The sequence below is a fragment of the Trichoplusia ni genome, chromosome 11 (assembly GCF_003590095.1).
Source record: "Trichoplusia ni isolate ovarian cell line Hi5 chromosome 11, tn1, whole genome shotgun sequence".
Taxonomy (NCBI): domain Eukaryota; kingdom Metazoa; phylum Arthropoda; class Insecta; order Lepidoptera; family Noctuidae; genus Trichoplusia; species Trichoplusia ni.
In genome coordinates this window covers 2,525,539-2,551,175 of record NC_039488.1, presented here as the reverse complement: position 1 = coordinate 2,551,175, position 25,637 = coordinate 2,525,539, and the positions used below count along the sequence as shown (strand labels likewise).

The following is a 25,637-nucleotide window of genomic DNA, read 5'->3' as shown; positions in this document are numbered from 1 at the left end:
GCTAGCGAAATGCTCTTTCTTTGACAAGTAATCAATGATTAGGCTTTACGTAGCTAGTATAAAAGTATGATAATATCATACACATAACATTCATTCTGAGCTGTTTACATAGTGATTACTGATATATTAATGCGTGTCACTGTAAATCGTACCACTTTTGCTTTTATTCCTAGCGATTTAAAGATAACTAATGGTGTCAGTCAGTACCGAGTCACTTTCATGTCATGCGTTCGCCATGCAACTCTTTCATATTTAAATAGCTGGCAAAACACGCGCAGGAGTGTGTTTGCTACACACCGATCTGTATATCGAGGTTCAGGCAAATAGGTATTCGGAAAACGTTTAACCTTTCCTCAAAATTTAAATTTTAAATTCTAGCTCAAGATTTGTTAGTTGATAAATAGGTCTGAACGTCACAATACCGTCCTGAACGAGGTCAAATATTTACTTCACACCTATTGAATGTGTTTTAAGACTATTTCTACGTTAAATGTAATAACTAAAAAGGAACGATATAGAAAAAAGATAATATCTAAGATAGAAAGATAGAGCGAGGGACTTTTTACGAAGCAATATTATGAAGTGGCGTAAACACGTACTTCTTGCAATAAATAAAGATAATAAACACTGAACGATGACTCACATCCTCACTCACCGAGGATATTCTATGCTGAAGTCTCGTAGGATTTTACCTACAATATACTTATTTTTCGCTCCCTGAATGCAGTTTTAACTTGGAAAGTTAAAAATCCTTAAAATTGATATTTGTTAGAATTAGAAGTAACTAGCTGTTGCCCGCGACTTCGTCTGCGTGGTTAGAAGATATAAGTTATAATTTATACCTGCCTTTTATCTATCTATCTGCCTCTCTTGTAGGATTCAGTCAGCGTTTGCAATGTAAGCGCAAAAATGTGTTTTTTTACGACCTCATATTAGAAACCTCAAAAACTGTAGCCTATGTATTATTCTGATGTATAAGCTATATTGTGGTAAAGTTTCATTCAAACCCATTCAGTAGTTTTTACGTGAAAGAGTAACAAACATCCATACATCCATACTTACAAACTTTCGCCTTTATAATAGTAGTAGGTTCTAGACGACCTCCGTGGTCGAGTGGCGTACGCACCGGTTTCAAGGTGTCGCTAGCTCTGAGGTCCCGGGTTCGATCCCCGGTCGGGTCAATGTCTGGGTGTTTGTGGTACTTACGTTGTATCTGAATTCCATAATACAAGTGCTTTAGCAATTTACTTTGGGTTCAGAACAATGTATGTGATGTTGTCCACATTTATTTTATGTATTTACTTTTAGATTCGAACCGATTAATCATATTTACTTAACCAAAATCGTTTCTTTAGGCCAGAATCAGCGGAGACGTCAGAGTTCTCAGTGGAGTGCGGCGACGTGATCCTAGTCGCTACTGACGGCGTGTTCGACAACGTGCCGGAGCCGGTGCTGGTGGCGGAGATGCGGCGCGCGCAGGGCCTCGCCGGCGACACGCAGCGCCTGCAGGCCGTCGCCAACTCCATCGCGTGGATGGCGCGCAACTTGTCCTTCGATGGCTGCTATATGTCGCCCTTCGCCAAGAGCGCGCGACAGAATGGCATTGATGCTATTGGTAAGTTAACCAACATCAACTTTCTTGTAACGTTTAAAAATAAATGCAGAATGTCGACTGTCTAACGAATTTACATAAAAAAGATGAAAAAAACTATGATTTACACAATGTACAGGGTAAATCTTTTCGTTTATTACCTTCACGATATTCTACATAAATGCCTGCAATCTCTTCTGTCGTGGATCAGCTTCTAGTTTTTGTAGAAAGTGGTGCCATTCAATTTATAACAACACTTTGATTGATAAAATCTCAGTAGGTTTGTAATAGAAATATATATAAAAATTCAATTCTCAAAATATCAATTAAATAATAAATGTGTTTTGTTTACAGGGGGAAAACCGGACGACATAACGGTGCTACTTGCAATTGTAGCGCTATGAAAATGTCCCCATGTGATTTATGTAGCTAGATTCTAGGTACATTTTTGTTCAAAATTACTACAAAATTTAGTTAATTAATAGTGATAACAAATGAAGTTTGGACCTTTTTTTTGTAATTGATCTGTAATTATTTTTTCGAATGTCTTTGGTTACAAAGTGCAGGAGGTGCCCACTTCAAGCAATGTTTCATTGCGATTTATTATGAGACAGATATTTTCGAAAATCTGTTTTGTATGTATATTCGTCATTTAATTATTACATTGTGCATATTAATGTGTAAATAAATACCTTTTGTACTATATGACTTCAGTTTTGTAATAATAAATATTTCTGTATGATCTCAAAGTTGTTTGTATGTTTTTATAATTGTACAGGGCGAGTCATCAATAGGACACCTCCTAAACTTGATTCTGTCAACTATTAGTTATACAATAGAATTGTTTATTCAGAGTCATCACGCTGTGACGCCATGATCTGACTGTCTGCTTCTAAATAATTGTGATTCGAATGAAACTGCTTTGTGTTTGTTGATGACATGATGTAAACGAAGCAGTTTATTTTGTGTAAGATTAGAGAATTCTGAAAGTAATTGGGTCAGCGAAAGTTACCGTGACCTAGATAAACAATGTTTTGCACAGATCTACTTATGCTATCTGTTAAGATTGTACAAACATCTTTGTGAATTCATAACACCTGCTGTAAAAACACAAGTGATGCTAAACTTGTGTTTTACTTCAGATGAATGTTAGAACAAAATGTTTGAAGTGAAACAAACATAGCCACCATTTTTATTTAGTTGGCCCAATTGTACAAAATAGTAGTATATAATTTAATTACCAATTGCGTGATTTGAAAGATGATGATACTTCGTAAATTGATTTTTTTAATCAGCTGTGTCTTGGAATTGAGTGTGAAAGTTTGAATGAAGACTGAATACAACTAGATTTAATGTTCTTGTTGTTACTAGTAGTTTTAATGATGTTACGAAACTATGTTTGAAACGTTCACAACTAACGGTTCTATGTAAGACACTTAATTGTTCTTTTTATAAATTTTTATGTAAATTATATGTGTAATGATTGTATGTCTCATTATTTTTTATAAAACATTCAGACCTTTGTCGCAGCTGTTAATTATTTTTCGACTTAGTACCTAAAACCAAACACATTTTAGATGTAGATTATTAGAAAATTTGACACATGAATTTTATGAAATCGAAGTAGTTAACTTATAGCTGCAATCGTTTGTAAAGAGCACTTGACGATAATATATATTAATCGTGGCTAAAGCGCTACTTACAAGTCTTGTTATAAAAAAAACAGACTCGTTCCCCGACTTGTTTTTAGTAATAAAACTAAAAGGTGCATTTATACTTGATAATACATCAGAAGAGTTAAACTTATCTGCATTTGTTTTGCAAGTGTCGTTTTAGCCGTGACCTCAATGTTATTGATAGTGTTAGCTAAATCAGTGACAGGTCTTTGAGACAATATTTGGTTATTCTCAGGCTGTGGCTAATTATTTGTAAATAAAAATCGCATACAGATTACCATGCAGCTTTTATTAATTTGCTGTATGTAACAAGTTACTGAATAATCGCATTATCATTGACCTGATCCCTATCATCTTTCAATTATATCTGTGAAAATTGCGTGGAATTAGAATAAACAATTCTGATTACGATCTAGTCTTTGATTGTACCCCGACAATTTAACCACTACTTATTGTTATATACATTTAAAAAGTATGTAAAATAAGAAAATAGAGTTTCTTGATGTCATACACAAGGTATTTTTTTTATAAGCTTATCAGTTTCATTATGCTGAAGAGTTTATATCGTCCATGCGTTGAATATTACGCTTTTCAACCATATGATATCTTAAGCACGCAGTTAAGTTGTTTTGGTGCTGTGTTAATGAACGATAATTGATTCAAAAAGACTATAAACTTGTTTTTTTATGAAACTAAAACTCAGGTATTTATCGAGCACATCTTGTCAGTTTCGAACAATTATAATTTCGCACATTATCAGCCAAATATAGGAACAATAAGATCCTTCTCTGCAGTAAAACTATTTGTATTCATCAATCATTTGTATTCACAATTAACAGACCCTTAACAATTATCTTTTTACACAAAATACTTATATCAATTCATTGCAATGGCGTCAGCACGCCTGCATTGCTTTGTACAAATTCTTTGTTTTGCATTGAAAAATTAACATCTAAACCACAATCCCCAGAAAACAATATCTACAGTAACTTTGTAATTAAGCTCTTAATCATTTTTCCACTTACTATATCCTCTGAGTAACTTGGATATAGACTAGATTTTGTATTTAATTGTTTACAATAAAGAGCATTTCATCTGAAAGTTAAAAGGGTAGAAATATAATATTCTTAAATAAATATTTTGGCTTTAAAATTGCATTATATTAGGAGTATACAGTCACTGTTAAGTTTTATCTCGCGTCGTCTTCTTCTTCTTCAGGCCGACGGCGCCAGTCAAAGCCCCCAGGCCGCATGTTCTGGAGTTCAGGGAGTGGTACATAATCTGGCTCAGGGGCTGGATCAAATAGTTTCTTCCTAAAATAATAAATTAACTTAGTGATGGGAAGTTATTGAAGGCCTATGTGGGTGCACAAATAATAATAATAATCTTATTTGGTATGCAAATTCCATTAACAAGTTCCAATAAGAATTCACACTTACAAGAATCTCGGTGTTTTCAGTAACCTCTGACCTCCATTTTGTCTTGGCAGAACATCCTCCATAAAGAAGTATATGTGACCAATGGCCATCCCCACTAAATCTACTGATATGGCGTTGCCAAGGAGCACTGAGAATCCTAGTAACACCCAAGGTAGGTAAGGTGCCTGGAAACAGAAGAATAAAATTAAAAATAATTGTTTTGTATTATTAAAATTTGTTCTATCAGGATAAATGTAATTGTTTTATAGCCCGTTATAGATCCTTAATTATAAGCCATCAACCTAATTGATCGCGACGCCGCGTCAGCCACCGTGGAAATAGTTGGGCTATCCCAATAAATGCATAAATTTGAATCCATCACATGAAAGTTGTTATAATCAAATGTCTTGAACATTATAATTGCTTAGTAAAGATTAAAAAGAAAGTGATCTTGGTGTGAGGTGTTTTCTTTTTAGAAGCAAATAACTACAGTTACTAGCCTGGATTTTTTTTTATTGGAGTAGACATCATTCTTATTTTAAGCTTATATATTATTTTATTTACATAATTACCTGGAAATTCATCAGCCCAAAGAAGTTCATCCTTACAAAGACATTTCTTCGTGACCATACGTAAACAATCATAATGGTAAATGCTTGTCCTAAAAATAATAAGTTAACAAAGAAAGCACACAGCTGTAATAAATTGTTAAGGAGATTTTTGTAAACTTGGCAAACAGACCTCCTTTCTTATAAATTGGCAGTGATGATAGAGTAACAAGCCAACATTATTATCTAATTGAAATGATATAACATAGCTCTATTGCCCCCAAGCTCTACTGTTAGTTATTCAATTGCTATGCATTGTGTAGTGTCAATTGATATATTGTTTTACCAGATAATATATCACAATACAGTTTCATGTTGTTTATGTTGATTTAAAAGGGTTATATTTACCCTTTACATTCATTTAATACAAGTGAATATAAATATGTTAATACTATGAAAAGGATACAATCATTAGAACACCTCCAAACACAAACATTACAACAAAATCAGCTGTTCGCCCTCTAAAGGAGCCTTCCTCCAGCATCCTACAATATCTGTAGGTAAATATCATGTTGAAGAAGAAATTGAATCCCAGGTTTCCAAAGAAAAGGAATGTGCTTATTAACCTCCATAGTTGGTATTTTCTTAATATAAGATTTGGATTAAAATACAGCTGAAATGGTGAGACTAGGTCCAATTGCTGAAACAGTCAATGAAGTATATATGAGCAATGTAAAGGATAACTCAGTAAAACATATTTGATAGAACACCTAAATTAATAATGACTAAGCAAATAATAGGCGAAGAAGACACGTTTTTTGGTTAACAAAAATACTTACGACAGCTAATGTAGTGACAACACAAGCAGTGGTGTATGCTCTCGTCACCGGGGGAATGAGCATATATTCCTGAAGAATTGTCTGATATGCCATTTTTTATTTCAATAACGTACAATAGATTTATTCAATTCAATACTAAAAGAAAATTAACTAAGATAACGAAGCCACAACTAGACTTGTCATGATTGGGCCACATCAGAATAAAATTGTTCACAATAGTAACATTTGAAGTTGATAATTACAGGAAAAGGGATAGCGACGTTAACTTCATTTTGTCAATAAAATAAACGTTGTCGCACAGAGAAGGTCTCAGTAATTGTATTTAATAATTTGTCGCTGAAAGAATACTTATAAACTTGGAATAAAATACCAAATACAACAAAACTTGCAAACAGATGACAGAGATAGATAATCAGACAAATTAATTTCACAGATAACTTAAAAACGATCAACATTACTTTGCTCTGGCAATATTTACGATAAAATTAATGAAAAATTGCTTGCCTTAGATAAATTAGCAATAAAATATGAGTTTATATTTTATATCAAACATCGTACTATATTAATGTTTTCGATTTGAGCAAAATTACTTTTATATAAAATGAAGAATTTCGCTCAGTCCAGCTGTCCAAGCAACGCTGTCGGCTAGGTAGCACATGATAATCGTTTTAATTTATTTTGAGACATAAATTACTCAAACATATTAGGGTCTTGATATAATATGGTATCATACGCTGTGAATGTGGCATAGAATCGAGGCAAAATATTGTCAAATTTAAAATAAGGAAAATAAAATAACATGTTTTACCAGTTTCATTTTCAGTAAGATTTTTTGTTAAATCGTTCGAGATGATGAATCGCGATAAAATACTATAGATTGATACCACTTTTCCAAGATCATACTAGCCATTGGAGCGCGAAGCAACAACTTTTTTTTAGGGTACCCCTTACTAAAATAAATAAAAAAGTTGTTCACTTTAAATATGGTAGATGAGTTGATCCATAATGATTACGTTACTGATCAATATATAATAATCTTAATGGAATTAAAACAAACATTTCTTTGATATATAATGTATAATTATAACATTGACAACATCTAAATAAATTATTTCAATATACATAAACAGATGCTAAGTCATCATAATCATAGGTTCTTTTCAAAAATAAGTCTAGAAGTGACACTCCAGATATATTGCAAAGCCCAGTATTAATAGGAAGAGCTGTTAAAGTTACATTAAAAGCTTGACCAGGTTCCAAGGGACCTAGTTTCTTATTAGAAATACCACACCAAAGAAGACTAGAATCTTGAAGAGAGCGAAGTTTTAGAATCAAGTCTAAGGTTCTCTCACTTGCATTTACAATTTTGCATTTGAAATCAAAAGGCTCATCTGTGGATATCTTGGCAGGCAAGTTTTCAAATGTGAGCCTTATATCTCCATAGTCAGGAGTCATTCTCTGCAATTGACTAGTTTGCAACCGCCCCTTTTCACCCAAGTTAGATCTCCATACTATATCTAACTTGCCAATATTTTTAGCAGCTGCCAAGAGTTTTATTTCTTTTGAAATGTTTTCTCTTGGAGTCAAACAGTAGAGATACTGGCAGCTTTCTTGAGGCTGAAGTAAGGTCACATCTCCAAATACAGAGACTCCATCATCAATTTCATTGAGAGATTTGACATCAAACTGCTGGGAACTCTCCAATGATACCTGTTCCAGAATGATTGGACCTGAAGTTATGTTCTGCACCTGAGCTTCAAGATATACATCATCTGACTCAGCATTGTAAAACTTAGTTTTTACATCTAATGGTTTCATAACTTCAAATTTAAAGAACTTTCGGAAAGATGCAAGTGTGTTATAGTTAGACATGTATGTTACTTCACAGACCAGAATATGAGTCCCAAGATCTTTGACTTCATGATGTATTACGTCACTCAAAGTCTCATCCACATCAAGCATTGTAGGGGAAAGGTTTTGTTGAGTTGTGAGTAGGATCCTTTGAGAGTTTGTTTGTAAATCAGCTTTAATTGACACACTTTGCACAGGATTGTTGGTCTCATTGTGTACACATACATAACAGGAGAAGGTTTCGCCTAAATATATGTTTCCAAAACTTTGAGGAAGCAATAAAAACTGACCTGCCGATAAAGTCTCCATTTGATTAACGGAAGTAGCATCATCTTTAAGATAATTGTTTAAAATATTACCTGGCAAATCTTTCGAATCGCAGGTAACAATATTAGGACTTACTAAAGCAGGCTTAGTTAATCTCATTACTTTCAAAGCAACTAAATGTTCGACCACTTCTTTGGGATCCATTGTTTACCGATATATATTGATCTCCACTCTCCTAATATAGTTATAGATATAGAGATCGCTTTATGTTCTTCAGGCAATTATTTTTTTAGTTCCCTTAGCTTTCTTGAATTATAACATAACAGTATTGATTAATAAACACTCGTCCTGTTGACTGTTTTAGAATGATATGAGTTATGACATGACAGCCGAACGAATATTGACATCTTAGATTGACATCCCAGTCACAGACAACAGTCTTGACAGCACACTGCTTAGCTTTTTATATTTTGTGTTTGGAAATAGGGTAGTTTAGTTTTCATGAGCAGGATCAATAAAAATGACGTTTGGTAAACTGATATTCGGAAATAGAACCCAGTGTACTATATATTCGTCTTAATAAAATAAACTTTAGGGAAACGCCTAAAATTAAGCAGAAAAGTTGATTGATAGGATTATTGATTTTACGCATAGGACATTTTGACATAGGCAACCCTGTCCTATGTTAACGTCAACCCTCCAAATCTTCCCGTGTTTAGGAAATTTTCAATCAATCAAATCAATCGTTTTGGTTTCGTTCGTTCGTAGTGGAAAAGTGACATAAATAAAGAAAGACGTTTTGTCAAGTTGTCAGGTTGCGGTTCGATTCACATTGTTGTGAATTATAATATTATAGTTTAACTGTTATTTGTGTTTGGTAACCTTCTATAAACATATCATTTTCATAACATATAAAAGAAAACATAAAAATGGTACTAACAAAAGAATTTAGAATATGTATGCCGATGACAGTGGAGGAGGTAATATTTTTGTTTTATATTGTATTTATAATTATTAATAAAATTTATTAAAGTCTGTAAGTGTTATATTTAGATGAATCTAATAAATTCACGACTATTTGCTTGGCATTGAATGAATTTCCGTTGCAATGCTTACTTTGGCAGCATAAAGGACTAAACAACCTTGGAAAATGTACATCTTTGTATAAGGCATGTCCGCAATATTACGTATGTGATACTGCAGATTGATGCTGTGCAGAGCATTAAGATTATAATATATGTTCTTGAACACGAGACTTAGATAGTGTTTGTGTTAGGTCAACCTTTTATCATTTTAATTGATAATATCACTGGTTAATCTATCATAGATTTTAAGTTTAAAGTTCACCGTCTGAATAGCAATTAGAGAATCTATTTATGACATTTTGTGATAGTACATTCTCTTTGTTCTAGTATCGCATTGGGCAGTTGTATATGATTGCTCGGCATAGCTTCGAGCAGTCAAGCAATGGGGAGGGAGTGGAGGTAGTGGCCAATGAACAGGTCACTGATGAAGTCAATGGTGTGGGGCAGTTTACTGAGAAAAGAATCCATTTGTCCAGGTTACTGTCATGTTGCAGTCTAGACATTAAATTAACCATTGCCTGACCAATGTCATTCAAGAAAAAATACACATTTTGTAATAAGAATATAAAATACTGAGCACAGATTTATACTTCTTTCTTGACATCACACTTTATATAGATCTACTATGTATTTATGATGTCTAAAAAAATTGAAGTAGAAATTTTATAAACTATTTTTTGTTTTTTAATTCCATTTCATATCTGGAAGACTTAGGTTTATCTAACTTGAATTCTATTAATTTATAAAGGACACTGTATGTATTTCAATTTACAATCTCCTGATTTTTATAGATTTGTTTTTAATTGTAATTTTTTTAAATGTTTTATAAAATTGCAATATAAATGGCACTATGCTCATTAAAATTAGGCAAAAATAGTCCTCAAAGGAAGAAAATAAGTATTGATGTATTTTTAAGATAAGTGTATACATTATTTATATAATATTCTTGTTTTTCCTGTTTCACAGCCATCTACCTTATTGGGTCCAGTCTTTGATACCAAAAATATTCTATGTCACTGAGAAAGCCTGGAATTATTATCCTTATACTATTACAGGTAAAGCTATTTTATTTTTTTAAGGTAGGTACCTGGAGATAAGATTGCATGCCATAAAACTAAACAATTTTGATATATTTCATGTGAATAACTAAACCTCTTTTTCCTTTCATGTTGCTGAATTACAGAATATACAGTGAGTATTTTAATACTAAAATCGTACAATTTTTTTTTATTTCAATTAGGAAAACTGTTCCTTATATAATCTCTTTTCTTTTTAGTGCTCGTTCATTCCAAAGTTCTCTATATCCATTCAAACAAGATATGAAGATAATAATGGGACAACAGAGAATGTAAGTTATTTTACTGAATATTAAACACCACTATAGTGGTATCCTTTTTTTTGTTCTATTCTTCACTCACAAGATAAAAGGCTTCGCTGACTATTTATTAAATAATGGTTTGCTCATGCGTGTTTACCGGATAACCGTTATTGAATAAATAATTGCGAATCGCATCACAAACTTCATTTAAATGAGGCCTAGATAAGTTTAGAAATCAGTGTCTGTATTGTTAGCACATTAACTTTAAAAATTTACGAATGTTGAGCCACACAAAATAAATAGTTTGGGGAGTAGAATAGGAGGGAGGTCAACATGTGACCCAGACACACTTTCTTAAAATTATGTAATGAATTTATATTTTTATTTATATATATGCTCATGATTAAGGACTCCGGTTGGGTCCGAAACTAGTCGGGCTACCCCGATAAATACGCGTGAGAAAAACGATTCATCATTTGATAATATTATATACCTGTTCGTAATCGATTCTGGGCTTACTAGAAAAGTCTAAGGTATGATTTGAAAATTATTTCGTTGCTTTCCAGTGCCTAGGCATGACCCCTGAGGAACTAGAACAAAGAGAGGTAGATTTCCTAGATATCGCCTATGATGAGATCAAACCACATCATTACAAAGAGGCAGAAGATCCGAAGTTCTTTAAATCTGAGAAGACGGGCCGTGGTCCGCTCGTGGAAGGCTGGAGGGACTCCCATCAGCCCATCATGTGCTGTTATAAGTCTGTCAGCGTGAAGTTCGAGGTCTGGGGTCTGCAGACTAGGGTTGAGGAGTATGTACAAGGAGTAAGTGTGTTTTCGTTATTTGATAAAAAAAAAAATCTGTGTGACAGTTTTATTGGTGTTAAGTACGAGACGAAAATAATGACTACTTGGTAAACTAAATCGGTCTTCATTTATAGTGGATTTTGCTGAGTCTGAGAAGCCGTCTCTTATAAGCCGATCCGCGGCTTATAATTACGGATAAAACTTACGTATCCGCAAAATTTGGTCAGTATCATTACGTTTGAAACATCGTGGCCAAATTTATATCAATTTTCTAACATAAAGAAATTAAGGTATTCTTACATATAAAGAACATACAATATCTACTTCCTATAGGAATCTAAGAAGCAAAACAGGATATCGGTAGCGAGGTGAACCGCTAATCTTATTTGCGGCCTACCTGTACTATGATACTCTGCATTTGATTTAATTATAGCCAGTGATGTTTATAGACTATTGTATAGATGTGGGTATGGCATGGATGTAAGAACCTATTGTTACGTCATATAGCTATCATTTACCTTGATATCTTGAATATAACAGTCTATGTTTGTATTTCGTTATTGGTAACTCTTTATGCAGTAAAAGATTTTGATGATTGACGTCAGTGTTGAATGGGGCATTGTTTGCTTTTTCCTATTTGAATATCACCTTCAAATCAAGACAAAGGTATAAAAAAGTTAACTAGCGTTTAGTCATTTGACACCAATACTCTAAAGCCCCATTTATACTATGCAACATACTTGCCAATTTACAATAACAACTTACTAGTGCAGTAGTTCCTGAGATTAGCGCGTTCAAACAAATAAACAAACTCTTCAGCTTTATATATTAGTATCGATAAGATTTAGTAAAATAGCCTATTGCAATTCGGCTTTATCTTCTTCGTAGGCCTGGACGTAGTTTCAAACGTATTCATATTTATGTTTCAATTGTGTTGTTGTGTTTGTAACAGGCAATCCGCGAGATACTGCTGCTTGGTCATCGTCAGGCGTTCGCTTGGATGGATGATTGGTACAACATGACCATTGAAGACGTACGAGAGTATGAAAAGGAGATGCAGGCAAAAACCAATATAAAGGTATGTTAACAAGACAATATAACCTTTATTATTGCAGTGGAAATATAATCTCTTCTGGTGAACACATGACATAGAATGCATTTTCGCAAAATTACGTAATTTCTTTCATGGTCTTATGGGTTAGTCTTCTAAAAAAATCAGATTAAAATACTACCTAATAGCTATCGGCTTTCCGCTTATTGATTGTCAGTCAGTTATTTTTATCGATAACTACCAGATGCGACTAACAGTAAAAAAGTAAATTGCGTATCAGCTAACTGCGGACTAGGTCTACCATATCGTATTTAGTCACCGACATACGCATTAAGCACGCAAATCGGGCAAATCGGTAAAGAAAGTTTTCCTAGTATTTTTCCCAGTTACTTGGGCTAAAAGTATTGTATGCTTATTTTCCAGCTAAAGACCGCATCAGAAGCCGCCGAGGGTGCCGGTGAGGATAAAAACTCAGATTCTTCCAAACCTCAAACTCCAAAGACGCCTAAATCACCAAAGAGTACGAGCAGCACCCCGTCAGCAGAAGGTCGGTCCTGGTTCAACTGGTCTTAAGTTAGTTCACAAGAAGGGCTTGAACAGTGAACACTAGTCTTTTAGTCAACCCTGTCGCGTATCATTTGCTTAGATTAGTTTAAGGTCACATCACACATATTAACTCGGAAAGTGTCGCTGAGAAGGATAGTCAATCTGAAGACACCATGTAACAGTAACAAATCGGTCACATTTGGTCGTATCTTCTTTTCGGACGGTATATCATCAAATGATTTATCCCACTTTTGGTTGAGCGGAGAGTAGACTTTTACTGACTAAAAATTACCCACGTTCTTTCCTTTACCCTTTGTGTGCTGGGGGTGCCTAAGTCCATTCGGACAATCCCACTGGCTCGGCAGGCATTAGCCTTAATGGGTTTCACACAACTGGTCACCAGACTAGGTCAGATCCTATTCGGTCGCCGAAACTCCAAGTTGACCTCGAAAAGCAATGGGAATGTTCTCAGAGACGTTTACATTACTATTCCGATTTTTGTGTATTGTAGTACATTCAGAAGAGCAGTTTCAAATGAAGATTAATGAGCCGATTCAAATGATCCCTTTTCGAGTTGATATGTATGACCTTAGAATGTAATTATGTTTAGATAATGTAGCTTAGAAACTGACGGCTTGTTAGTAACTGGTTGAAATAATGTATCTGTGTTGTGATTGCATTTGTTTAGATTGTACACCAACTGACATAGTATAAGGATCAAATATGACTTAGTATAAGTAATATGGAGTACACTATTTTTGAAAGAGGAATTGTATAGGCTATGCATGAGTTCGCTTTTTAATCTATAAGACTGGTTTCAAGCCCTTCAAGAGGCCAAACAAAACCTCTTGAAGCAATATTGTTGTATTTGTTGAAGCGAGACGATATTATACTCTGTGTAATGTCCGTCTTTCTTCCACAACTGTAATCTTTCTTTGAGAGGTGGTGTTGGCCCAGAATAGCGTTAGCTTTGATCTCTTCTGCTGTCAGACAGGGTTTGATTTTGTCGAATTGATGTGTTCACCTATTGCCTTCGAAGGATCCCTTCCACAATAGTCCTTTAAATTATCGTTTTATATGAATTAGACACTTTGTTCCTAGTTAATTTACATTAAAGGTATACTCATGTTAAACTTTTTAGATAAATACAATATTGTTTAGGAAAGCCTAAAGAATGCGAGAAAACGACAAATACGTTTTATTTTAAGTTACACCCAGTGATAGAATATTTATTCAGTATATTCTATACCCAGAGACGAAATCAGAGGTGCTTATAAAATTATGTTTATCTGTCATCGAAACTGGCCTTAAAAATATTAGTTTCATCTATTTATATAATATCTACAGTCTACTTAATCATGTGAGGCGGGAAATAGAAAAAGGATATTACAAAATTTTTTAACAATATTTTATTCACTATCTATGAGTAATTAACTATTTTTATTGTCTATGGTAGAAAAACATGGAATACTAGTTTATTATGCATATATATTATCTGAATTCATTCCTTTAATATAAAAACTAAATATCGTCTAAATTATTGTTCCATATTTACATTTATTGATCTTATAAAGTACAATTATATTTTTTGTACTTAGATATAAACATTGAAAAGGTATCATCATTATTACTGATCAGCTAAAGACAAACAAAACTAAACCTTATGTAAGCTGCATACAGTACATTATATATCTATATCCCTACGACAGAGGTGGAATTTGAATATCGCTAGATCAATAAAAAATATGTCATTCCTAGTTAAAATTACGGCTTTTTATTATTCCAGAAGTATACTATTTACTCTATATATGTAATATAATATATTTGTTAGTTACTTCGTATGTAGCCTATATAACTATTGGATTGTTACTATATATACCTGTATAACTTTCTCTATTTAATTATATATCATGTATGTTTTAAATGACGTTATGTTAGTTGTAGTTGTTATTGGTATGTTGTATTTATTGTGTGTTATCCAGGGGGCCAACCAACAGTAAGACTATCGCAATAGTGTATTTGACCAGTTCTTAATAATATAAATCTGTATAGACCGTCAGACAGATTTAAAAAATATATTGAATACGTATTTTACATTTTATCACAACATTAAAAACTATAGAAGATAAAAAGCCCTTAAATTTCGTATTGGGGGCTTAACACATGGCTTACTAGTAAAAGCGTACCAGTAACTAGTAAGTGACGTCACAAGAGATTTTAAATCACAGAATCTCCTTAATTTTTTGTTTACGGGATATAAGAAAAAATACTTATCACAATATTTTTTTAAAAACTGTCAGATGGACTAAACACGTTTTTTTTTAGTCAAATAACCTATTGTGGAAAAGAGATAGCACTATACGCGTCTTGCTTCCACAACTTCAATCGCCTTACTGTGGGTAGACCCTAGTCCTTTTAATAAGGCCTTCACTTAGAAAATTGTTGTATTTTAGATGTCTAAAAATATGTGTTAAATTTAAGAGAAACGGGTACGTCGAATAAGCTGGATTATGAACAGTTAGCTAAGGATATTATGATTTGATGAAAACACAATATATATAAGATGTAGGTTAAATGTGCGTGTTAAGTGTGCAATATATTAGAATTTTGTTCTCGAAATATATGTATACTAATGACCAAAGTTTGAAAAGCCATGGTTTCCAAGTTTTTTTCTATGGCTCTATAACTACGTGTAGATAAGTAATTATTTTTACTATATACATATAATAGATCAATATACATCTTCTGAACAAACATTGACTGTGGTAGTTCCTGTCTGTAGAAACTCAGTTCCCACTACCCACTTCTTGGCTTAGTACCTAATTGTAAACATGTAAACAGGTAAAATAAGAAATTAAGTACAAATGAAGTGATTATACCGTTCAGGTTGAGTAAAAATATGTGACAACAAACATAACCAATTATTTATGATAATATTATTCCATTTTTTTTTCACCAATAATTGTGTCTTAACCTGTGTAGTGATGAGGTTCAAGAAAGAGATAGCAATACTAATCTCTCTGGCGTCATGTCTTTTTTTCTCTCAAAGAAACCGTCGTAGACTACAATTTGTAGTTCTTGGACATCATACGACGGACTTTGGCATAATTGTTGGTTGCGTAGAGAAATATTTCGCTTTCTTAGCTTGTTTTCTGACAAAAAGTCGAAAAGTCGTCCCAAAAGTATTGTAAAAAAATGTTATCGTTGATATTGTATAAAATTCGACTAAATTAGGTCACAAATACAAAACTACTACAAATACTCTAATTATATAGATTTTTGCTAATTGTTTTTAAAAATAACGTTTCGCTTAATGTTTAAAACAGTACGATAACAATGTGTTGTCTGTCAAATATAATTATTGTTTATCAAAATTTGTTTATATCAATTTCCTTCCCGTTTCCAACCTTCCTGTTCATCGTGAATATTAGGTATATGAACATATAATAATAATACTAGCCTTTAAACTAATACAATAAGAAAAAATAAGTTAAAATAATGCGAAAAAATTAATAAGAAAACTTTAAAAAAGGCAGAGTTTTGAACGTGGAATATAGACCATTACCTATATTAGGGGCCCAAAATAAGCCAGTCGGGAAAAAAACAGTGAAAGAGACTTCGTAAAAGATGGCATTTGGTGCAGATCGTAGGTGTTATGTTGGTTAAAAAAAAAATGCGAAGGTTAATCTTATTCCTAAATATTTATTACGGCGCATAATATTTCATATTTTCTCGGATCCAGTTCAGATGCGCCGCGACACTGGTATAAACGCCGGGCAGGCCGGGTACTGCACAGCTCATGCCGTAACTGCTGATGCCTTCTAGTTTACCACGAGAGCAGATTAGAGGACTACCCGAGTCTCCCTGTAATAAAAACGTGTTCGTAAAGAATATAAACTATGAAAAATGGTATTAGATGTCGGTGAAACGACCTTGAAGGTTATTCAAATTCAAATTTATTGTGCGCAACGTGTGGCGGGTTCGATCCCCACGTAGCAACACAAAAGCTATTGCGATATGAAAACCCCGAAACCATAACAAGTGCATGAATTTTAGGATTATTACATAAAACAAATATTTCAAATGAAATAGGTTAGGCCTAAGTCTATAAGTACCTAAACGCTCTATTTTAATTAAGTTAGCCCTGAACGAATATCCTATTTCTTTCTAAAAAGAGTACCCAAGTAAGTTCCACAAGGTGTTCCGTACATACGAGTGCGTAAACTAATGAAAACAAAACCCCATAAAGATTTGTTTGTAACGCCTTCGACCCTGAGATTCTGGCCAAGCTTTGAACTGACCTTTTTGTGGTTCACGAATTTGGGTCACAAAACTTAAAGTATCGTTGACTAACTTATCGATACCAAGCTACGCCGCCTACTTAGGAATTCATGTTAAGTAAATTTCGATTGATTCTAAACATGTGCAGCAACGTATAATATAATGAAACTAGACTATTACTTAGGGCACTTTATAAACTTACTTTACTTATTAAATTCCTTAGGTCTGTATTACAGTAGGCTACTCAAGTCCAGTTTGATCTTAAATCACCTGATCATGGTTTAAATATTGAATCTGCACTTGAGGGTCATTCTTATTTCAGAATATTATTCAAACTTCACTCAGCTGAATCGAGATTCAAATCGCGTCTCAAGAATATGTCTTGTCTATGAATCAGACAGTCTTCGTTTACAAATTTATCTTTCCCGAAATTCTGGTTCAACATTCGCAAAATAAGAATTTAGTTTCAAACCTAATTAATAAATATATTGTGATTTAAAGACGATTAAGCTTTCTAACTGTAGGTTTTATTTCAAAAACTTAATAAATTATTGTTAAATAACGTTGCGTGACGATAACGTTTAATAAATATCGTTAAATAAATTATCATAATAATCAAACTCTTCAAAAATATATATTATTTCTATTACAACACAATTATTTGCTTAACTCAATGGGAAATCTCTGCTCAAGCGCGGTGTCGACCACACTTGAGTAATCACAAATCAAATCTCTATTTGAGTAACTATCTAGAACTGAGTAATGATTTAGAATAAGATCTACACTCAGCTGAACTATGATCACCGAATCTATGCTTGAAACAGAGATTAGGACTTGAGTAGCCTCCTGTAATACGGACCTTAGTGCGGGAGAGTTTTTATTTAATTACATTAAAATAAATTTAAAGCCGTTTTCGTACGAAAGGATTTTTTTTGCCTGACAACCCGATCGTTTGCTTACCTACGTAGGTACTGTCTGCTTTTAAGGCTTGTATTCTCGCTAGTGACCCTGTGCATTTGGACGAGTGCGGATTTGATATAGATGCAGGATTTATACGGGTCGCATTTTTAAATAGTTATTATAGAAATCAGGCATATTTTAAAAAAGTAACCAAACCAAATCATTTTCCTATGTATTGCCAAGCAGTAATTTTTTTCTAATGTTCTTTTATTAAAAATAAAGCTGTAAAATGGTTTTATCTCTACGAATTGGAGGTGACTTGAGGTTTTTTTACTTGTTATGTGATGCTAATAGAAAAATTATGGCTAAACCAAATTACGTATCATATCATGTAGATTATTAACTATTTTTTGCAGATATAAATTCTCTGTAAGTGCCGACGAAAAGCTGTTTCATCTGCACGCTTTTTTCAAGCTTTTTACGAAAGAGGAGCCTTAAAGCCCAAACGCTTGCGCACTAATCTATCTCGCTCAATCTCTAAACTATTTAATTAAAATAGTTTCTGAGCAGTAAATAATATATGAACGTCGCTAAACGTTACCTGGCAGGCGTCGACGCCCTCGCCAACAGCGCATATCATCCCGCTGTCATAGTCAGGTGCGACGTACGGGCCCAGCTCCCGCCTGCATTCGTCCAATGACACTATTTCCAACTTGCCAGCCAGCAATTCCGTTGATGTTTCCTTTGTCTCGAGATCTTGGAAGCCGTAGCCATATATTGTACATTCACCTGAAATTAGCTGAGTTGTAATTGGGCTCAAATAAAGACGTTTTATATGTAGTTTAAATTTCTCAACTCTTTAGACGCCCGAAGTTTCCAGACACATTTTATTTAGCCACATATTTTTAGTAAAGTACTTATGCCATTCAATGGCATCGAGGCTAATCTTCAAAGATAATGTCGTTTTTACAAAATGATTTAGTAGATGTCTGGCTATAAAATATGACCCATTTGAAAGACAGTTCCAAAACAGTGTTTGGCAGGGAAATATAATGTGTATTTACAAAGCTCTGTTTTGAGGCAGGTAAGTTGTTAGGCACCTATCTGTCTGACTGGTTACTCAGATCAATTACCTGAAAGTCCAAACGATGATTTTGGTAGTATTTGCTCTTTTAGCCAGCTCTTATCGCAAAGGTGCAGGGTGATCCGTAAGAGAGCTATATCATGTGCTTTCGTGACGCTGAAAGAAGAAATATTTAATTGTCTCCAAGCAGAATTTTGTATTTCGATTAAAGCCCTACACAACACATAAGTCTACGTAACACAAAAACCTTTTTTAATATCAGTAATTTTTTGTTTTATTTCAGCCAGAAAATACAAAAAGCTTGTGTAATAAACTGCAATTTGCCCGTAAAAGAATGTTAAAGAGTTTAATCATGTCGCAGGGTTCTTCACAAACATTCAAGTCACAGCCCAGACCCAGGACAAGCATTGGTGGATGCCTAAAACTTTTATCCTATGGAAAGATCGAACTCGAGACACGTCGCGCAGTGAGTTTGGGGTGGTGACTTCATCTAATTCTAACGCCTTCTTACGGGTCAAACTTTTCGTGCTTAATAATCTTTTTAACGGTGGCAGTTGGAAACTTCGCTCCCTCAGGAACGCAGTAGTTGTTCAGCTGCAGAACATATTGATCCTCATTCGATTGCACGCAGTGGGCGGCTGTCAGCGCGTAATATGGCGAGATTATAGTTCCCCCGCATAGGTGTTGACTGGACGATGCATTTTGTAGAGAGACTGCACGTGGCTGTATTCCTGTCAGAAGAAAATACGGTCATGTTGAAGAACCACATTGAGAGTTAAGAGTCGACCTTGCCTCATGCTTCCTTGGTTACGGTAAAGGGGAATGTAGAGATAAGACATTTTGAGAACGTCACAAAGCAAAGAAAATTTGACAGTCGATATAGAAATACGTCAATTTATAACCGCGAAAGTTTATATGTATGGATGGATGTTTGTTAATCTTTCAAGCAAAAGCTACTGAACGGATTGGACGATGTTTGGCAGACAGATACTTAACATATAAGATAGTTATTTATCCTGATTTTATGTTTCCGTGGTATCATTTTCGGTATGACTTATTTATTGATGACCATGATTTATTGTTTCTTCTATTTAAATCTAGGTAATCCTTGCTTTTGCCATTTTAATTAAGTTCTTAAAAGCATTAAATAAATATTCATTGAAAGGGTTTTGTTCCGTCATTTAGCATACAAGTTGTGTGTTGCGCAATAAATGGTCCGCCTGACCTTTACAATCCTCAGGGAAATCAGATTTCCGCAATATGGTGTTATCAGTCTACGGCAATGTAAATAATGTAAGTGGAAGGTGCCCTCGCAAAATAATTGGAGAAAAATGAAGGTAAAAACGGTGATCGATGGAGCTGCGAGCTATTTGATAATGAACTCGCCGTCTTATAAGCATTGTGAATTTACGATGAACAGCTTCTTGTTTCCGTCCCTTTTGGCTGTTAATTGTCCCTGCTTTGTATGTTTTCTCTTGTAACCTACAAGAGAAAACATGTTTGTAAGGTTATTTAAAATTTAATATTAGGTGAAGATTAAGGAGTGGTCTGAACTGGGGCGATTTAAATGTTCAAATTTTGCTTGTTATATACCTTAATCTATCTGTCTTTAATAGGTACCGATTTTTTTTTAATAACACTGTTTAATTTGTTATTACTTAATTGGATGTCAAAGCTGAAGCAAGTTTAACGTCGTTTAAATGCCAATATTTAACTGCTAGTAGGTAAAACTACTACACAGTTAACACACGTAGACCCAGTGAAATACCTGAATGAGGCGCAACAAGTTACCAAACTATCTCATTCATATCTAATATTAGCCGTCCAGCGGACCTACAAGATTAGAGTATTATTTATACCTGACTTCACAAGAATAGTGCAACAGATAGATTTCACTATACTGCACATTTTGTAGCGACTGTCCAATACACATTACGTTACGTATACCTCACAGATTTATTTTTTAATTTTGTGCACAATTCCATCGTAAATACAATTCACGTGTCAATTCAAATTCAAATTTAATTATTTTCTCTGTACATTGAACTTTTTAGGGAAAATGATGGGTTATAGGTTATATACCCGTCATTGTAACTCCGTTAGCCAGGATAAACAATGAATCAAAAATATCACCAGAATATTCGGTGTAGGTAAACCAAGGAATCGATTGTCTATCTTGAAACTTGCAACGAAATCTACGTAACAGATCTCCGTGGTAACTATGTATACCGTAACTGTTCGTAAACTCACTTCTATAGGGAAGCCCCGAAAGTGTATTAATCATCTGCCTAGATGTATAACAATGATATCACTTTATCGAGGTTTTAGTCACGAAGCCGTCCTCGAAAAGATTTCAAAAGGCAATACTCAGACGATATCATTTTTTCAAATAAAGAACATTCAGTTTATGGTTTCATCATTCTCAAAACTACTGCTAGAAATGTGAAACTCTCCTTAATTCTTAGTCAGAAATATTTTACATATTATAATAAAATCGTAAGCTTTCTTGGTTACCACATAGATATTCATAAATTTCGGAAATTGATATTTTTCAGCATCCTTTTGACGTTTACTCTACTAAAAAAAATCCTTACGAAGGTGATACTTTTACGCTTTAACGGCTTTTTAAGGCGGATAATTAAACTCGCGTTGCCTGAACAGATACAGAGAATTAAAGGCTCATTTAGATAATACTATTTCAAGGGAGTTGCTGAGCATTAAAATGCCGGGTAATTTTGGACTGGCCAACACAACATACAAGGTAACGCGGCGTATTTCTTCCACAATCTTACCTACTTTAAAATATGATTAGTGTTAAATAAAGTGTTCAACGACAAAACACGATATTTCTCGCACCGTCTAAGAACGTCAACTTTAACACTCTTTTGACACAATATAAGTGGAATGCGTAAGTACGATAACCACAATCCTAGCACGTACGTCATAAATGTAATACATCGTGTCAGTAACATATCGCCGAAACGTGATACATTGACCTTTCTGATCCGCCGGCTAAAGGGTTGTGAATGTTGTATGGATCAAGATGGATAGAATATGCCTATATTTGTAAAGCTTTAAGTTTTAAGGTATAAAGAATAATGGAGAGAGCAAAACTTTTATTTATAATAATCGCATATATACATCCCACAGCTGAGCTAAATTCTCATCCTGTTTAGGAAGGTTTGAGCATTGATCGCCATGATTACTCACTGCGGGTTGGCGATTTTGGATTCCAATGTACCTGTAGAATCCAGGTGTCAACAGCCTGGATTTCATGTATTCATGCTTAGAACCGCGCAACCCCATCACGACACTGTTTTATTTGAGTTGTCCGAAATATTATAAATACCATTATATTCATAACAAATTGCTCATACTTTTCCCTCACACTGAAAATATATATGTATACCATCGCTCACCATTGTTAAGTGTTAATATTTGTAAATAGAAATACTTAGCCGTAATTTAAGATTTTAAACATTCAGTCAATAGCTATGATAAATAAAAATAACATATCGCTAATATTACCGCATTCAACCACTTCAGCTCCAATCACTCGTTTTACCCTCCCACATTCAACTGAATAATCAACAATTATCCCAACTATTACAATAGCTAAGGCATTTCTACAGCCCATTCTGAATTCCACAGTTATCACTATCAGTCAAAACTAAACACTCCACATTTAACGCGGTTCACGAGTTAAGTATACGTAGTACTTACTTACGTTTAGCCATTAATGATGACAATAAAACTATTGTGGAAAGTCGTGACGAAATGTACTATGTCTTCAGTATGTAAACAGGTGTGAAAACAGCTGTTTAAGGCAAGAAAATATACTTTTTCTGTTTTCTAATTATTAACCTTATAAGCCTTAACCCTAATACGCATAGATGTTAAACTTAAAACTCTCCTTTATTAAGCAGAATTTATTTCAGTGCATTCAATTCAGTTGAAAAAGAAAATAAATAATTTAGCATCCTCTATGGCAAATAAATAATTTAGGCTTGTCATTTAAGAACGAGGAATAGAGAGGAATCATTTAGTTGGTCTTTCGCGATTCACTTCTCACTTCCAGCCACACTTGGGTCTAGGTCTACCGCTGTCTTTTAAAGTAGAGAGGTGTTCGTTGCAGTTGTGAAAGAGAAAAAGAGACACTCATTCATCGAATGCTCTATCTCATTTCTACAATTACAGAAAAGATTGACCGTCGCACTTCCTTAAATTTACCTAAAGCACACACACGGTTTCATTAATTTTGGACTATTCATTCCGAAATTATATAGGTAAGCAATAAATGATCGTCCTTGTCTTAGTTAATTTTCCACTGACATATTTGTTTACACATTTTGCAGATGGTATTGCTGCAAACAGATCTATAGTTTATACCATGACTGTTGATGTATTGCAAGGAAAACCTTTGTGTCTTAAACTAATTATGTTCTGAAATGCGTGCGAGTGCCGTATCATGCGGTATGGTTATTATAATTTACATACTAGTCTATCTACTATACTATAATATAAATACCTTAAATAATATATAGGTATAAATGGTATATTATTTTATGTTATATCAAAAATGTATTAAAAGCCACGGAAATTTGTCAGAGGTTTAGATAAGCATAAAACTCAACCTTATTTACAATTAATATACCGGCCAGGAACTAGTGAGATAAAGGGTAAACCCTATTCTTATGCAAAAAAAGTAATCGTGGGTATTTAGGTCTAGACATTCCCCCCATGAGCGCACTTGCGAGATAGCAATTTCATATTCCAATTTTAAAATCTAGTGACATTAGGAAGCGGCTAGTAAGTTTTTTTTTAAATTCAGCCATTAGAGATATATAGTTATGTGACTGATATTACTTTTTCTCATAAATATAACTCGATTTTCTTTTACACAATCGAATTTACGAGCACTATGCCTTGATCTCTTTCTAAGTGGATCAAATCGCTAAATAATTTAAGATCTAATAAATTTGATCCATCTAAAGAATTTTAAAACTGAAAAGAACATATTTCTTTTCAGTTATTAACAAAGAAATGGATTAATCTAATTCTTAAAGTTTTTTTACGTGAGTGTGACTGTACTTACTATATAACGGTTCAGTTTTATGTATTTTTGATAGAGTTGATTAATAGCTAATTATGCAAAATAAAGTTTATCGTTCAGGAACTTAATGTCTATAAATCTATTTGTGGTAGATCTGTATGAGTGATGGAAAATTTATTGAATGTTTATTTTAAACATTTATTTTTTGCATTCAGCCAGTAATGAGACTGAAATTATTTTTTCTATTGCTAATGCCTAGATTACTCTGGTTGCAATCAATTTATGAGCCCTATTCTGTGGTATGCTGTGAAAACCTTTTCGTATAAACCGTGTTTGGTCCAAGCACTTTTAGAAAAAGCTTTTGTAGATCATCATTTCGGGATTGCAATACCTACGTCACTCAGAGGTCATCATGTTCTCCTTAGCTATCCATACAATCTAATCGTAGATGTTAAAAAACAGTAAGTCCAGTCCTCGTTACGGTCATTCCAATTCTCCATTTAGGTACAATAAAATACGGGTCGGAAGTCGGGATGAAGATAATCGGAAACTTCCTGCACATTAAGGAAACATTAATTTAGTTGTCACATACTTGGCATTGCACGTATTTGCAGTTCGTTGTGTGAGGTGAGTAAGCGAGGAACTGAATAATGGATCAGATTTGTTCAAGTGTCGAGTTTTTTGAGTTCCTTTTTAGATGGATGAGCTACTTACTTACTTTAATTGTAATATACCTAATCCAAGTTCTACTTGCATAAAGTATAAATTTGCAAATATTTTCTCGCGATTCCGCCGCGGTTATACATAAAATAAATAACAGTTTAATATGAAGATGTTATTTATAAATTTTGTTAAAAGTTTCTTTTAGATTCAAAATTGCGGACTAATAGTTGGTGAAGATTACACTGACAAAGATCAAGATTTATCAGTTAATCTTACCCTAACGATGACGTCATACTAAGGATCTTCATCTGTTTACGGCAATACAAATACCTATAATTATAAAACCTATCATAAAATTTAATTGTGTAATTTATTATCAAAAAATCTATTACGCAAGTTAGCCGACAAGGATCAAGATTGCACTATAATATTATCAATTAATCTTACCTGCTAATGACGTCATACATCATACGTTGGATCTTAATCGCCATGATAAAAATACCATAGTGGAACGATTAGACTAAGTAGGTACATATCTCTGTAGGTATTTATAAAATACCGCATAAGAAAAGATAAGATTTTAAAATTAATTATAAGACGAGTCTTCGTTAAAGTTGTTCAGATTCGATCGAACTCATGGCACATGCCATTTAAATTATTAGG

General features: G+C 33.8%; 4 protein-coding genes and 1 long non-coding RNA gene across 9 annotated transcripts; 2 read left to right on the top strand and 3 right to left on the bottom strand.

The window, feature by feature from the left end:
- The first annotated feature begins 1,326 nt into the window (after nucleotides 1-1,326).
- Nucleotides 1,327-3,678, top strand: LOC113498432. Its single transcript, XR_003401021.1, has 2 exons — nucleotides 1,327-1,615; nucleotides 1,946-3,678. It is a non-coding gene; the product is annotated as an uncharacterized LOC113498432 (long non-coding RNA).
- A 119-nt stretch (nucleotides 3,679-3,797) lies between these two features.
- Nucleotides 3,798-6,493, bottom strand: LOC113498431 (derlin-2). Its single transcript, XM_026878406.1, has 5 exons — nucleotides 6,073-6,493; nucleotides 5,700-5,933; nucleotides 5,258-5,380; nucleotides 4,707-4,870; nucleotides 3,798-4,580 (listed from the first exon to the last, which is right to left on the bottom strand). The coding sequence occupies exons 1-5, from the start codon at nucleotides 6,163-6,165 to the stop codon at nucleotides 4,457-4,459; spliced, it is 738 nt and encodes a 245-aa protein (XP_026734207.1). The 5' UTR covers nucleotides 6,166-6,493; the 3' UTR covers nucleotides 3,798-4,456.
- Nucleotides 6,494-7,130: 637 nt separating this feature from the next.
- On the bottom strand, nucleotides 7,131-8,591 carry LOC113498428 (trafficking protein particle complex subunit 13). The gene has a single exon (XM_026878398.1). The coding sequence runs from the start codon at nucleotides 8,392-8,394 to the stop codon at nucleotides 7,186-7,188; it is 1,209 nt and encodes a 402-aa protein (XP_026734199.1). The 5' UTR covers nucleotides 8,395-8,591; the 3' UTR covers nucleotides 7,131-7,185.
- Nucleotides 8,592-8,885: 294 nt separating this feature from the next.
- LOC113498429 (cytoplasmic phosphatidylinositol transfer protein 1) lies at nucleotides 8,886-20,422 on the top strand. Of its 2 annotated transcripts, XM_026878400.1 has the most exons (9): nucleotides 8,886-9,170; nucleotides 9,603-9,751; nucleotides 10,242-10,330; nucleotides 10,459-10,466; nucleotides 10,552-10,623; nucleotides 11,160-11,414; nucleotides 12,349-12,474; nucleotides 12,871-12,994; nucleotides 19,542-20,422. In XM_026878400.1, exons 1-9 carry the CDS (start codon nucleotides 9,120-9,122, stop codon nucleotides 19,565-19,567), a joined length of 900 nt encoding a protein of 299 aa, XP_026734201.1. In that variant the 5' UTR covers nucleotides 8,886-9,119; the 3' UTR covers nucleotides 19,568-20,422. The 2 variants fall into 2 exon arrangements, with proteins under 2 accessions (XP_026734201.1, XP_026734200.1); XM_026878399.1 differs by lacking the exon at nucleotides 19,542-20,422 and having other exon boundaries at nucleotides 8,889-9,170; nucleotides 12,871-15,257.
- Nucleotides 16,676-23,260, bottom strand: LOC113498430 (trypsin-1-like). Of its 4 annotated transcripts, none has more exons than XM_026878403.1 (5): nucleotides 22,787-23,260; nucleotides 19,770-19,989; nucleotides 19,308-19,414; nucleotides 18,776-18,963; nucleotides 16,676-16,857 (listed from the first exon to the last, which is right to left on the bottom strand). In XM_026878403.1, exons 1-5 carry the CDS (start codon nucleotides 22,893-22,895, stop codon nucleotides 16,699-16,701), a joined length of 783 nt encoding a protein of 260 aa, XP_026734204.1. In that variant the 5' UTR covers nucleotides 22,896-23,260; the 3' UTR covers nucleotides 16,676-16,698. The 4 variants fall into 4 exon arrangements, with proteins under 4 accessions (XP_026734204.1, XP_026734203.1, XP_026734202.1 ...); XM_026878402.1 differs by lacking the exon at nucleotides 22,787-23,260 and adding an exon at nucleotides 21,392-21,622; XM_026878401.1 differs by lacking the exon at nucleotides 22,787-23,260 and adding an exon at nucleotides 21,341-21,362.
- Nucleotides 23,261-25,637: the final 2,377 nt, after the last annotated feature.